Consider the following 15,629-nt stretch of genomic DNA (forward strand, 5'->3'; position numbering starts at 1 on the left):
ACTGGTTTTATATGTAACTTTTTTATGTACCTCATCTCAGAATGTAACCTCTGGGATTAATGTTTTATGGATCATACTTTTGAAAAACGCTGAACTAATATCTGGGAAGAAATACTTACATTTTAGTCCGTAAATATTTTTAAGATATTGAAGACCTGTGGGACGCCTGGGTGGCTCAGTTGGTTAAGCAGCTGCCTTCGGCTCAGGTCATGATCCCAGCGTCCTGGGATTGAGTCCCACGTCGGGCTTCTTGCTCAGTAGGGAGCCTGCTTCTCCCTCTGCCTCTGCCTGCCAGTCTGTCTGCCTGTGCTCGCTCTCTCCCCCCCCCCCCATAAATAAATAAAATCTTAAAAAAAAAAAAGATATTGAAGACCTGTATTTTGCCATCAACTCAGAATGGCAGTAAAATCGTCCACCTTCATATGCGCCGATTTGGCCGTATTGTTATTCAAAGAAAGGTAGAGGTGTCTGGGTGGCTCAGTCAGTTGAGCAATCTGCTCTTGGTTTCAGCTCAGGCATGATCTCAGGATCCTGGGATCCAGCCCTTAGTGGGTGCTCCGTGCTCAGCAGGGAGTCAGCCTGACTTCTCTCTCTCTTTCTCTCGCCTTCTCTCCCCTGCCTTCTGCCCCTCCCCACTGCTTGCGTGCATGTGCCATGTGCTCACACCCTCTCCCTGCCCCCTCAAATAAATAAATAAATCCTTAAAAAAAAAAAAAAGGGCAACCCAGCTTTGTCCTGTCTTTTTGCTATCTCTTAAACCTTTCCTTGCTGCCCACCAAAATTAATTAATTGATTAACTAATTAAAAGTAAAATAAGAATAAAAAATAAAGAACAGCAGATATTCTGAGCCTTAAGCCATGAAAATTCAAACCCATTGTTTATTTTAAATGTTCTATTAAGGCAATATGTGTTCTTTATAATAAAGAAAAGTCAGTACACTTTGTAAACCTCCCAAAGAGGGGATGCTTAAGGAATTATGGTATATACATAGGATAAGTATCTATCAAAAAATAATCTTACAAAACTATTTAATGAGGTGAGAATGTTCTCAGATTATATTTGGAAGTGAGGACTACAAAACAATATTCATTATTATTCCAATATTACAAAACAAGCAAATGAAAAATAAAAGAAAACCCAGGAAAGACAGGAAGAAACAAAAACATCAAACTGTTAACCTGAGTATAAAGAAATCAATTAAACCAAAATATAATATCCAAGTCCACTTTATTTTTTATTAAAGATTTTATTTATTTATTTGAGAGAGAGAGAGTGAGAGAGAGCATGAGCGAGGAGAAGGTCAGAGAGCGAAGCAGACTCCCCATGGAGCTGGGAGCCTGATTCGGGACTCGATCCCGGAACTCCGGGATCATGACCTGAGCCTAAGGCAGTCGTCCAACCAACTGAGCCACCCAGGCGTCCCCCAAGTCCAGTTTCTACCACAGTGCACCCGTGTTGTTTTTTGGCTGATGAGTCTAGTGTTTGGGAAACTTAATTCAGAAGAAATCTGAAGATATGGATGTGACGTATATCCTTATCACTAATTGGGTCGGTTTTTTGTTCACTGGCTTCTGCAACTTTAAAGATGGTAGATAAGTTTTACTTCCTCCTGTAACCAGGATTTTGTTGTGAAATAATGGAACACGTTCTCTCTTAATATGTCTAATGTGGGAGGTGCTGGTGATGTTAGCTGCTCTGTCCCTGGGTATGTCCTGAAGCTAAGTTGATTTTTGGCCTGGAGGTACTCTCACTTAGGTGGGCAAGTAACAATAATAGTATCACAGAAAAGTACTGGGAAATCACTTCAAATTTTTACTTGGCTTTGGCTTGCCTGGTAAATGATTAATGAACATTCTTTAGGCACCACTCAGCCATGCCTCCTCCAATTCACGTCTCAACTCACCAGAGTATATTTTCCGCCCACAGGGTCCTCTAGAAGTTGTGCTTTTTATGATCTCCAGGGACAACCTCCAATGTTTTGGTCCTCCTCATTGCCATTTTTGGTCCTAATCGTTGACCCTTTGGGTCCTCCTTGAAATATGGACCTCCGCTGGCTTTCATGTTTCTCGTAGCCTCTTGTCCCTCCTTCTCTGTTCTTTCCCTGGCTCTTGTGCTTCTGCTGTCTCCTAGATGTTGGTATTCCTCCGGCTCTGTTCTCTGTGCCCTCCTCTTCTCACTCCATGAATCATTCTTCACACCTATAATCTCCATCCATGTGGTTGAGATTATTCACTTTCCCTTCCCTATTCTGGAAGAGAGGAAAAACTGGATTCAGAGTGCTTATCTAAGTAATTGGCACAACGGTTACTCACAGTATCGTAAAAAAGAATAGAGTGAAAGTAGAACTTTAATTTCAACAATCCTAATTTATTAGGTAATAGAGAATATAATTCTGTGCCTCGGGTTTCAAAAGGAAAATGATTTCCTTCCTTGGGTCATAGAAGCAATAGTAACTCACGTAAGTCTCTCTTGAAAGCCCCTTTCCCTGTCAGTCTTTTTTGGTCTACCATACACTAATAAATTTGACTTAAATCTTCCAACGTAAAATTCTACTTTGTTAGTGGTTTTTCTCTTATTTCTCCAAGTTTCTTTTCTTTGCCCCATGTACCATTTATACCATACTGATTTGGATATGTTGCTTAGTAGAACAAATTGTCACATATAATACATCTTATGTGCTGAGACTGTAAAGCACCTTAAGCGTTACTACCTTCCCTTTCCCTACTTCTGCCTCCCTTTTCTTCCTCCTCCTCCCCTCCGCCTGCTCCTCTGGTGTCTCACAACTCATTTTTATGCCTTTGCCCCTTACAACCTTGGACTAACACCTGGCCTGTAAACAGGTGTAATCTGTCAGTAAGTGCCAGTCATTGGATTAAATAGGTTACTCTCCAGCACAAGCTGCTTTACCTAGTCTTAGTAAACATCCAGTCAATGTTTATTGAATGCTCGAAGGAACACAAAGAATCTAGAGGGCTGCTAGCAAAATTGGCATCATGATTTTTTAAATCTTACTGTCCCATCAGAGAGTTTAACTTCTTTGGATCACTATCCATTCTTGCTGTCCTTCCTTCCTGCCTCAAAGGAAGATAGCTCTAAAGTTAATCCATTTACATGATTTTTTGCTTTCAGCATACAAACATGCCCATATCTCTCCCACCTTCAAAAACAACAAAATCTGTGACCCAAATAGTTACCCCATTGTCTCTGCGTCTCCTCCCTTCCTTGCTAAGGCTCTTAAAAGGGTAACCCATATTCAACATCTTTCCTCACCTCTCATTCACTCCTCAGTTCACTTTATAATCTGGTTATGGGTGCCTCACTCTGGAGTTAGACACCAGGGATTTCAATCTCAGCATTGCCTCTCACCAACTTCATGACCATAGGCTGGTCTTGCAACCTCTCTAACAGGACAGATCTCGTAGGATTCCCATGAAAATTAAATGAGATAATGCATTTAAAATGTACTTCTGCATTGCCTGCCACATAGTAAATGTGGTTATTATTCTTACTGATTGAAAGTGTAATAATAGGAGTTCAAAAAGGAGAAAGAATGGTGTAAGTTTAAAAAGAATTATTTTGAATTCACCTAACCTCTCTTCAGATTAGGAAATTAGAACCCGGAGAGATTAAGTAGTCAAAATTTCATGGAGGACATGATATTTGAATTGGATTTTGGAGGATAATAACAATAGTTTACCACTACTGAAGGTTTACTGTGGATCACAGGCCATTCTAAATACTTACATGGATTGTTTTATTGAATCTTCAAAACATTTCTGTGAGGTAGCATTTTGGTAGCTAGAAACATATAGTCCGTCTGAAGCTGGATGGGGAAGAATAGAGAGAAAGGAATGAATAAAAATCTGGAGGCAGGAAAGACATGCTGATTTCTAAAGATGGTGGTGTGACTTAGGAGGCAGTGAAGAGTGTGTCTTGGGCAGTAATGGGAAACTATGTTAGATAGAGTTAGTCAAAGTTATTGAGGCACCCTAACAACGATATACCCCCCCAAAGGCTTTATCTAATGGGCAAAACAAAGAGCAGATATAAATAACTGGCTTCGGTAGGGGAGGATACATATGGAGTGGGGATTTAGGCACACTGATTTGGTGGCATGCACTATGAACTCCTGAAGGGCAGTTTGTACTCTCTTCTTGATATCCCCAGGAAACAAAGCTTCATCCAGCCACTGCTGGTTACCACTAGTCACTATGAGAGTACCTGCAGTTTCCTGTAAAGTAGGTGGTTAAGGACAGCTTATCAAAGGAATGCATGAATAAAGGATGCATTGGGTTGGAGGTCATTTCTAGGCGGGAAGTGATGAGAGCTGGAACTATGGTTGAGACAATGGAAATGGAAACAAGGGAACGAATCCTGGATACAATGTCCAAGAATAAATAATAAGACTTGGGCACATATTGGACATGAACTAAAATTCAGAACCATATTTCAGGTTTATTATATATAGCCAACAGCAGTGCCAGAGCAGTTGCATTTCATACATTCTTTGTTGTTTTCAGCAGAAGTTCTGTATTTGGTATAAATTGAAATGAAGCACATTTGAGCATGATGATATTATAATTATTATCACCACTAAAACTTTATCTCTTTCTACCCCTATTCCTTCAACCCAAGTTCCTACCCATTTTATCATATACCTGGTTTGTTGTCAGAGTCTCCTACTGAATTCTAGCCAAATAAGCCTTCTCATCTTCATAAACCAGCCAGCTGCCTCCTCTCACTGTTTTGTTCAAACAGTTGCTTTCTCCCATGAATACCCTTTCTTCTACCAGTTCATTGCCATTGCCAATTGGAACATTAGTCATCCTTCACAACCAAATCACACACTATCTTCTCCATGTTCTCCGATCAGCCCAGCGGGAACTGACTTTTCCTTCTGAACTCCCATAACACTGTACTTGACCATACTGCCTTGGGCTGATCATTTGGTTAACTGGGTATCCTTTGGTCAGAATCTTACTTGTATCCCCTACATTGAAACCTGAACCATTATTACTGCACGCCTGCCCCTTAGGAGGGAGGGAAGTGAGTTGAGTTATAAGGCTTGGGACTCCAGCATTTGGGTCCTTGGGAAACCAGAACTAGGAGTCAGAAATCCAGGGCATTGAGCCGGATGGAGAATTGATGCAAAAAGAAAATGTCTCTCAGCAGGTTTATTATCTGCAAAAAGGTAAGCTTAATTTGTAAATATCTCCAAACCTGCCATGGAGGGTGATTCTAGAATTTCTAGGGAGCAAGGAACTGATTTGTACAGTGCCCATTAGGGATGAAGAAAATGTTATTCATAAGCTGTTATTTTAATGCAGTTTAAAAATATTGTATTTGTTTCCTTGGTGGTTCATTCATAATTTAAGACCCTATTTTGTTCTAGAAAGTCTTATTAGTCCGTAAAGTCTTCTGTAAAATCAACAGAATTCTACTTGCAGGATTTTCAGAAATCTAATATTGCAGGCTGGAGAGGACTACTCTACGAATATTGAGCCAGAACTCTTAAACCTGCCTAAATACGTGTCTGTTGCACAGTATGCTTGGCAATTCTTGAGGCTCCCAGAATATGACATGGGCTCTCGTGGCTGCCTTTGCACATGCTGCTTCCCTTGCCTAATATACTTTTCCTTCTCTTCATTCTTTGGCAAGGTTAACTCATACTTATCCTACACAATTTTGACTCAGATATTATCTCCTCCAAAAAACCTTCCCTGAATCCTCTCATTAGAGACGCTGCCTGTGCATTGGGTGCCACTCCTGCCTGTTCCCACAATAGCATGCGCTTTCATCATAACACTCCAGGTGTGGCAGTTGTCATCAAAAGGTCCTTCTCCGAGAGCTCTGTGACAATCAGCAGTATACATAGAAGACCATGAGGACTCCTAAATGCTCACTGCACAGTCTTAGAATAGAAAATGTAGGTGAAAGTCCCTCTGCCTCATTAGAGGGAAGTTGCCAGTATGAAGAGTTTCAGGGTAATTTTCGAGAACTACAATCTGTGCACTCGTTGTCTTTTCCCCACCTGGTAGAGCGTAGCTAAACCAACCTGGAAGACAGCAGTTTGCCTATGTGCCTTAAGCATGTAACAGCTCCTATCAACCCGGTATTTAAGAATAGTGATTATTTTTGCCATGTAGCCCCCAGGAAGAAAACCAGACTTATAAAACATTTTTGTGTCTCAGTGAATGTTTGTAATTTTGCTGGCAAACCTACTAAACCCACCACAACAGTCTTTCTGGATTTTTTAAATAACCCACTGGAAAGAGCTTTGTAGATACCAATTTTCACGTGTATTATAAACCAAATATTAATAGATGACATCCATCTAAATTTCTATAACAACACGGTCTCCCCCCGCCTTTTTTTTTTCTTTTTTTGATTTGACAGGAGCACTACAGATCTTTATAGGACTCAATTTTAGAAAGTTTTTCAGAAAACAAGTGATAAGTGGAACCCATGGCTATGTCGAAGCAGCATTTTTCTTCAGTTAAAAAAAAAAATCATGAGCTACTACATGTAACGAATTGGCTTTAAAATTCTGAAGGTCTTGCTTCAAAAATTTCCCCCCCTAAGGTAACAGTGTCCGATAATAACTCCTTTTGCTTCAATTACAATAAGAGTGAATATGGGTGGATAAAATGCAAGATTAAAAAAAAAAAAAACAACACCCTACTTTGGAGCAGAGTAGGATGTCTACCGTTTATATTGAGCCCAATGGATGGGAACTGACCAGTGGTTTGCGGCTGAGCCTGTCAAATATTATAATCCAGAGTTTCATTAGACGTAAAAATAATCGCTGGTAAAAGTTCACCCGAAGAGGCATTCTGCCCCTAATTCCGTTTGTATTTTTGTTTTAAAGACCTGAAAGCCCGCTAAGACATGCAGTCACCCACTGAATTTCCCATCGGTGCGCTGCGCCTCTGGAGCGCCCCTCCTAACCCCCACCCAGGGCGGCTTTGGTCCCCCGGCGTCTCCCCCGCCCCTCGCGCCGGCAGCTGGCGGGGGTGACAGGTACCGAGCCCGCCTACCCCGGGGCAATAGCACCACCCCGCAATTCTCCCGCCGTTGCCTTTCGCAAAACCGGCGTGCGGGTGGAGATAGTTTGCCTGCACCTTCGCCTGTCAGAAAACGGCGCTGGGAGGGAGCGAGCGTGAGAAAGTGAGCGCGTGCCCGAGAGGGAGAGGAGGACGGAGGAGCCGGCTCCGGCGTCCGAGCGCCCAGTCTGCCCCGTCCCGCCCGTCCGCCTCCGGGCCCGCAGAGGGTGGGGGCCGCGAGCAGCGAGGCCGGCGGGCGCCGGGGGTTGGCGGGACGCGCGCTCCGTGCCGGCGCCCGGCCTCGAGCCCGCGCTCCCCCCCCCGCGTGCCCGCGCCGCTGCGCGATGCAGTGTGGGGAATGGCTGGGGTTGGCTGAAGAGCGCACAGTGGAGTTTTAATGTCCGCCATGTTGGCCATGGCGTATTGAAGAGAGCGAGCGAGAGAGGAGCGGAGCGGCACAGCCTCCCACCCTCCCGGCTGGTGTTAGTACCCGGACGGCGGGCTCTGCGCTCCGCCCCTCAAGTCCCTGGCAGCGGTAGGCGAGTGGGGACCGAACCCCCGGTTCTCCATGATCCCGCTGGCCGGGGCCGTTTCCCCAGAGCGGAGAGGTATCTGCTGCGCCTGAGATGAGTAAACTGTCGTTTCGGGCGCGGGCGCTAGACGCCTCGAAGCCGCTGCCGGTTTTCCGCTGTGAGGATCTGCCCGACCTGCACGAATACGCCTCGATAAACCGGGCCGTGCCGCAGATGCCCACCGGAATGGAGAAGGAAGAGGAGTCGGTACGTGTTAACTCCCCTGTCCGACCCAGCGCCAGGCCCCGCTCCCTCTGCTGCCTGCGGCGGCGGCGGAGCAGCCTACCCACACAAAATGGCCGCCATCTTCTCTTCGCCGCCGACTCTCAGTCGCCGGCCGGGCCTTTACCCCGCCTCCCCCGGCCTCGACCCCCGGCCGCCGCGGCCCGGCGGGGCCTCCTCTGAGGCCACCCGCGGACCCCGGCCACTTGTACCCGGGTCCCGCGGAGTTCGGGAGCCCGAAAGGCACAAAGGGGTCACGTGACGAAGCTGCCGGCAGCCATTTTGTGGTCTTAGTTCTTGGGTTGGGCCTTGTGCATCCGGAGAGGGGAACGGGCTGGGTGGCGGTGGGGGTGCGGCGAGCCGGGAGCCGCGGAGGACCCGCCTGCAGCCCTCTCCGCAGGCCGCTGGGTGGCGTTCTAGGGCCACCTCGGTCTTCGCGCGCTGCCGGCGCCGCGGAGCGCAGGTTCCGTGCACTGTGGGGGAATTTCACTTCCCGTTGGCCTGAAAAGGTGGCTGGGCTCACTGGGGCCTGTAATGTTGACAGCACGTCTGTGAGGTTCATATTCCCTTCACCCCCTGCAGTAGAATGTCGAGGGTGCGGCGTGTTTGCCCGGATGACTGACTTTCATAGAAGATAAGACTTAATATCCTCTTTCTGGGACTTTTGCATTTAATCCTCCCCAGTTCTAATTAATCGGAGGGTCATAAACTATTCCTGACTTTTCTTTGATCTTTGAGACTATGTTGCAGACTTATTTTGGAGTACGTAGCTCTTCCTAAAGCCTGTAACTTTATTACTGCCTTTTTTTTTTTTTTTTAAATAAAGTGTAAGTTCGCCTTCTTTCTGGTTTCTCAACATAGGGGAAGAGAAGACCCAATTTAAGAAGATGTTATTGATCTAGATAGATTTCGAAAGAGGGGGTCCTTATCGATAACTGAACTAAAGTCGAGTTCATTTACAGAAATCTTAACATTGAGATGTCGAAATCGGGTGGGTGTCCGTATTCAACTGTTTACACCTAATGGACATTTTATCATAGCTGTGGCATTACCTTGCTGTAGAAATTGGGTTCAGACACCAGGATAATAGAATCTTCCTCTCATTTCCCCCAGATCCTTGACAGTATAACTTGATGACTTCTAATCCTAAGGAATTGCATACCTTGGTTTTCAGGTACAGCCATTTAAACAGGGTGCAGTGTATTGACAGTTCAAGGAAATCAAGGAGTCGCTGGATTTGTGTGCTACAATTTTGTTGTGGAAAATTGTACTGTAATACTTCTATTTGGTACTGTAAGAATTTTAAATGTAGAAATTATGCTTTGTAATGTTGATTCTGAAAATAAAGCTATTTAAACTGTTTGGGTTACTTAACCTTTTTAAGTAAAATAGTTGTGACAGTAAATGTTACTTTTGAGAGTAGTGTTTTAAATCTAACTTTATAGACAAGCCAAGTGATAAGTTTATGTAGTAGTTGAGATTGTCTAGTGTAGTACTGACTTTTCAGCCCTTTATCTATGAGACGGAACTTCTTTATTTTACATGTATCAACTTTAGAGTAGACTGGTGCCATTTGTTTATTTTTTAATAAGTGATTTGTTTTAAAAAATTAAAGTACTTGTGACTGCAGAATCTTGTCTTTTGGTTTTATTTTTGTTTCTGTTTGTAAGTTTTACAGATAATACTTTCAAGTTGGGGTGCTGGTGTTACACTGCCTTGGAATTTAATTTATAGTTCTTGTTTTGCAGCCAGGGAAGGTGGGGAGAGCCTTGATAAAAGCAAAGTAGCACTACAGTACACTTTAGACATTTAGTTGAGTCTTGCTTCTGTGAATACTTAGAACAGTCCAAGACGTACAACCTGAATTCAGAGCTGAGCTCAACTGAAGTATTAATACTTGTTAAATTTTACAGATAATTTTGTTCACAGAAATAATTTTGACATTTTACAGTGCAGTGGATATCATTAGTAACATGTGGAGTCTATTTCTCAGGGACATCAGGGACTTTTTTCCTTCAGACTTCTTTTTCCATCATCTATTTAAATTTGTTTCAGTTTACATACAACCAAAACTCTGACCAGTGAAACATAGACCTCAGGAACAGATACCGAATTTAATAGGATGTAAACAGTACCAGGTAAACTGCTGCTGTACAGTCCTGCGGTTCATGCTGTCAGTAGTAGTAGCAGGCCATGAAAGTCACACTATTAAAAGTAGCATGATACATGCTGTTGAAAATGTAGACTAAACATAAATGTATTTGAATTTTGAGCTAACCTTAGAAAAACAAAACTTCTTGATAATTTGCTGAAGCATGATATACTTCTTAAAAAGATGAATGGTTAAAACAAACTTTTGCCTTTGACTGATGCATTATTTATGGTGTCTCTTGGAGTGCTCTAGAACCTGAATTGAGAGTCTAGTTTAGAAGAAGTATAATGGTATGTTGATCATGAAAAATAGGGCAGACTTAAATGAGGATAGTTTTGTATACACCACTTGATTAAGAAAGCATTTCATGATCAAAATGTATCCGCAAAATTGTCATGTAAACTGTCTGGTAATTTTTACCGTATTTTGTTTCTATGGTGAATAACAGAAATCCTAGGTCTTAACACTGAAAATAAAACTTATTAATGTACTCCCATTTAACCAATTTTAGTAATGTAAGATGAACACATTGACTTAATTAGGCCTGCCTCTTAATTTTTAAGAAACAATTTTAAGCAGAAATCCTCAATTCCCCACCCAAAAATGACTTAACTCAGTTTTAAAATTTATTTTTACTACTGTAGGATTGAAAAATAACTCCAGATTGTAATAAATTGAAGGATATGACTGAGTTTTAGACGTTAAGGGATTAAATGTTTGAATTGATACACTGTAATACATTATAACTTGCCAAATCAAAAAATAACTTTTTGTTAAGTAGACACCATGCCCAAGGCAGAGCCCAACATGGGGCTTAAGCTCAGGACCCTGAGACTGAGACCTGAGCTAATGTCAAGAGTCACCCAGGCGCCCCTGAGGCAATTTTCAAATAGGAAATCAAAAGACTGTCAGCTCTAAAATGAGATAAATGAGTCCCTTTGGGGGTTAAAAGATAGAAGTTTAAGCAAGTGGAGAGGGCAGATGTTTCACCATTATAGTACTTGAACATTTTTATTAAGATTATAATCTTAAATTTGAGATCATAACTTTGAAGTTAGGAATGTTCAAATACTGAGTTTAGTGCCATAGCTTCACTTTTAATGGAAAAGATAGCTTTTCCAAGATGTCAGTACTATTGATAGGTTTTTATTAAAGTTGACTTATGTTAGTCAAAAGTGGAGCTTTACGTTAAATTATAATTTTCCCATATGGATACTTACCCTTTAGGAAAGACACACTGAAAACATGGATTTTAAAGTGATATTAAAGCTCCAACAAATTGGAGCTACCTGGTTCCAGTAGTTTAACATTTTCATTGGGATGTCTAGGGTGTTGTGGCTTCATTAGGAGTGGAGTTAACCTTTTTAGTTCTGTTATCTACTCTGGTTTGGGTAGGGTATGTGATGTAATTGACATTAATGATATCACATTGATATTACTTTATACAGCCACCTTTGAGACTGTCAGAAGTAGGGTCTAGCCATTACAGTCCAACACCTTGTTTTAATAGGGTTCTAACCAGACAAAATGGTCTCCTACACCTGCTTTTCTCCCCTCTTAAGACTACCACCTTCCATTATTGGTCCTGTATACAATGTTATTAAACCCAAGTTAAGGATTATTTATAAAGTGGGCAGGTTTTTTTTTTTTTTTTCATTTTTAATTAGGGGGAAATTGGAAATATGTACATCTCTTTGATATGAGGAAAAATAAGTGCTACATTTTCAAAACTTAAAGTAGTTTTCTATTTTATAAAAAAATTAGAGGACTTTAAATGATCAACTTAAAAGTTTGATTTCTCATTTTTTGAAAGAAACTTAAAATTTTTTAAACTAAGAGCTTTTAGTCCTTGTATTCGAAGCTGTAAAGTTAATCCTGCTTTCTCCCTTCTGTCTTGAAAGTGAAGAAAATATGTGAAATCTCAATTACTGTAGGAGCAAGGTTCAATTTTTTCAAATGGTTTGCATTAGAAAGAAATTGAGAGGTTTTTTTGCATTAAGTAGTAAATAGTCTATTTTAAACCAAAGATAACTGAGAAGCAGTAGTAAAATTTAATTCTACCCTCCCAAGATTTTTTAGTTTTTACATTTTATTTGTTCTTTTTCTTTTTTAAGTGAGCTATACCCCAAACATGGGTCTTGAAATTATGACCCCAATATCAAGGCTCAACTATGTCTCTACCGACTGAGCTAGCCAGGTGCCACTCCCTACCAAGATTTTTTTTTTTAAGATTTTATTTATTTATTTGACAGAGATCACAAGTAGGCACAGAGTGGGGAAGCAGGCTCCCGGCTGAGCAGAGAGCCCAATGCCGGGCTTGATCCCAGGACCCCAAGACTATGACCAGAGCTGAAGGCAGAGGCTTAACCCACTAAGCCACCCAGGTGCCTCCCTACCAAGATATTTTTAAGTAGAAGTTTCTAAGTGTTTTAAGGTTTGCTAGAAATAATCTTGAAAGTTATGAATTCCCACAGTATGCACGTAAAATTTTGTGATGGTATATTTTTTTTTAGGAGAAAAGTTCCTATTTTTCATCAGTTTCTCAAAGTATTGATAATGACATGGAGCAGGAAGCTCAAGGTTAAGCATTACTTCTAGAAATTTCAAATGAAGTTATTTTGATTTTATGAGTATGACAATTAGATAGACTTATTAATAGGAGAAGGATAATTGAAAAAAGCTAATAGGCAACTTAGGAAGAAACTGACTACTCTTAACTGCCAAAGGAGCTTCTTGAAAATTATAATTCCTAGGTGCCTAAAGAGCTCTTATTTCAGTGTCCTGTTTGATATTTAAAATTTTGTATTAGTGTCATTTGTTCTTAGACTTCATTTTCTTATAAAACAATAGTAATGGATACTGACAGGCTTACTTATCTAATCATATTTTGTGAATGCTTTGTGATCTGTAATGGAGTTTGTGCTGAACTGCTATTTCTTTTTCCTAATTAACAGTACTTAATTAAAAGTACCATCTAAATGTAAGATAGCTTAAATTTTGTAAACAAGGAATAATAACCTGTGTTTACACATTCATAGGTTTGTGGTTAGATTGAATATTAAACCAACACCCCTAAAAACAAGATTTTAGTTTTTATATTTTGCATTCATTTTGCATCAAGGTATGTGGTAGTAGTAAAGTTCAACAGATGAAGGATTAATGTGTGTATGTACGTACATTGCTAATGACAAGTTTTGTTTGTATATATAAAAATGTGGAGTCTGACTGTATGATTCAGTTTTCCTGAAAAGTTAGGGGTATTTGTTATAAGCAGTTGATTAAAACAGTAAGTTTAAAGTAAAAGATGGCTTTATAAAAGGAGCAGTAATACCATGGAACGATGGCAGAGTTTGTAATTCTGCTTCTTAAGAATCAACAAGGAAAAGAGAATTTTATGTTGTAATTTGGGAATAAAATGAGTTGTGAGTTTTTAGGTGCAAAAGTGGTATGAAAATATGAAATACTTCTAAAGACAGGGATTAGAGTATGTCTTTTACTTTTTAAAGTAAACTTTTGAATCCTTAAGGTGTGATTTATGTTAGTATTTTATAATGCCTTTTCTGTAAGAATATATCATTTATTGGGAAATCAATGAGAAAAATGATTCAGATGTTTTCAATAAATTGCTAAAACTACTTTCCATCAGTTACTTGAAGCTAACTGTGTTGACTCAAGCACAGTTACACATTGGGGCAAGTCTTTCCTGATCAAGTTTATGTAACTTAATGCCTGTGATTACAGGTAGTGATTTTGAGCTATTACAGTTATTTTAAACATAATGGAGACCCAACGTTGTTCCTTTAAATGTATATGAAGTGAATTTCATCCACCAGCTTCCTAGTAGTAGGGTGGATGAAAACAAAGACATGTTGTAATTAAGAGTACTATGACCCATTATTTGAATTGTAGCTGTGGTAAATGGGAGTATAATCAGTTCTTCAAAAGATAAAACTCTTCCTCAATTATTTGTTGTTGAAGAAGTTATCTTTGAAAATTTTATTCAGTTTCAGTTATACGTGGTGGCATTGTTTTCTGAATTTTGTAACATATTAAAGCAAATCATTTTGTTTGAATTTATTTCAGTATAGCAAGTTCTGGCTGAAGAAATAGAACGTGGCCTTAGAGTGAATCCAGGGGCAAAGATAATGTGAGGTTTAAAACATCCTGTGGATGGGCAGACAGTCTCTCTGCTGTCCTGCCTGCTGCTTCCTGCGGTGTATTCAATAAACTTCTATCTCCTTTAAAAATAAATAAAATAAAGCATCCTGTTGATGATTTAATACAGTCTCAAATCTTTTTATATATTGGGATTAATTATTTTCATAATTGTGAAATCACAAGTAGCAGTCGTATATTCTCTGAGAAAATGCAGTTTGGCTTTTGTGGCCTTTGACAAATCACTTAACCTTACTGAGTGAACTTTAGTCTTTTATGTGTCTGTGGTCTTCTAATTTACTCTTACAAGGTAGCTCCAAGGAGTGAATAAGGCAGGGTATGTAAAAATGCTGTGTAGATGACTTTTGTTATTATCAAGTACTAATTGAATGTTTAGAATGGCCTTTTTCTTGATTCTGAAGAACAGCTACATTTACGCAATCCCTTGTGTTTGGGGATTTTCTGATGTGAACGTGTTAGATGTGTTCTTTTCTTGTTCAGTTGTATATATTTGCAAAAAGGGTGTCTTTATAAACTTAGGTAATAATTGGGAAAATCAGCCTTAGACTCAAGGCTTCAACCAGGTTCCAACAGTTGAGTGCATGCATGTACACATCCGAGTACTGAGGTTTTCATAACTGCAAAATGAAGCAAGGCTGTGATAATTTCTTGTTGTAATGAGTGTATTATGTTACCAATAAATTCAAGTCTGTTTCCAGATGTGCTTTATGTGGTTATAAAAAAGTCATTCAATCTTGAATTAGTTAATGATTTTATTTGCATATTATATAAACATAATTTACACAGAAATAAAGGTAGTCTGGGTGCATGGATAATTAGTTTCATTTTAGTCTAGGAAGGCTCACAAGTTATAAAGGATTTAAAGAATCTAAGTGGGTGCTATAGTCACAATGCTTTTATTGTTATGAGAATTCAAAATTGGAGCCAGAATCTTACAATGATGGTTGCAAATTTGTGTTTTACCTGTAATATAATGGAGGGTGAAGGGAAACAAAATATAAATATGGCTATTTGGAAGTCTAAAGCAAGAACGTGATCATTATTCTAGTAGATAAGTGGAGGTATTTGAGGTGAGGTATGTTTGCTGTACAAAGACTGAGAAAATGGAGATAATCCATTTTCATTCACTTTTATAGCAAATATTTGTTGTGCATTTGCTTTGAGGCAACGACTGTTACAGGCCCTGTGGATATGACAGTGAATAAACAGCGTTCATTTTTTCATGAATCTTATGTCCTAGAATATATAGTAGGCTCTATTAGAGTTGGAATTTTTGTCTAGCTTTTTTTAACTGATGTGTTTTCAGCACCCAGAATAGTGCCTGGCATGTAATAAGGGTTTGATTTGTTTAACTGAATGAATTCTAATGGGAGAACACCAAAAAAAGAAGGCAAATAAAAGTAAAAAGTACAACTTGCGTGGCAGTAGAACAACCTAATTTCAGGTGGAAGGAGGAAGATTGA

At 40.0% G+C, this 15,629-nt stretch overlaps 1 protein-coding gene across 5 annotated transcripts in view; it reads left to right on the forward strand.

Annotated features, from left to right (window-relative positions):
- EPC1 (enhancer of polycomb homolog 1) overlaps nt 1–15,629 on the forward strand; it is a 90,261-nt gene that overhangs the window by 17,089 nt on the left and 57,543 nt on the right. Inside the window, exon 1 of one of the 5 annotated variants that reach the window (XM_004777871.3) lies at nt 5,424–7,823. The exons of 3 other annotated variants lie outside the window; for them this stretch is intronic. In XM_004777871.3, the coding sequence (XP_004777928.1) occupies nt 7,671–7,823 (153 nt within the window). In that variant the 5' untranslated portion in view covers nt 5,424–7,670. Of the gene's footprint in view, nt 1–5,423; nt 7,824–15,629 lie in introns of those variants that run through there. One more of the 5 variants, XM_004777872.3, reaches the window with a different exon arrangement.

Source organism: Mustela putorius, unplaced genomic scaffold (assembly GCF_011764305.1).
Source record: "Mustela putorius furo isolate JIRA1106 unplaced genomic scaffold, ASM1176430v1.1 tig00003913_pilon_pilon_pilon, whole genome shotgun sequence".
Lineage (NCBI taxonomy): Eukaryota > Metazoa > Chordata > Mammalia > Carnivora > Mustelidae > Mustela > Mustela putorius.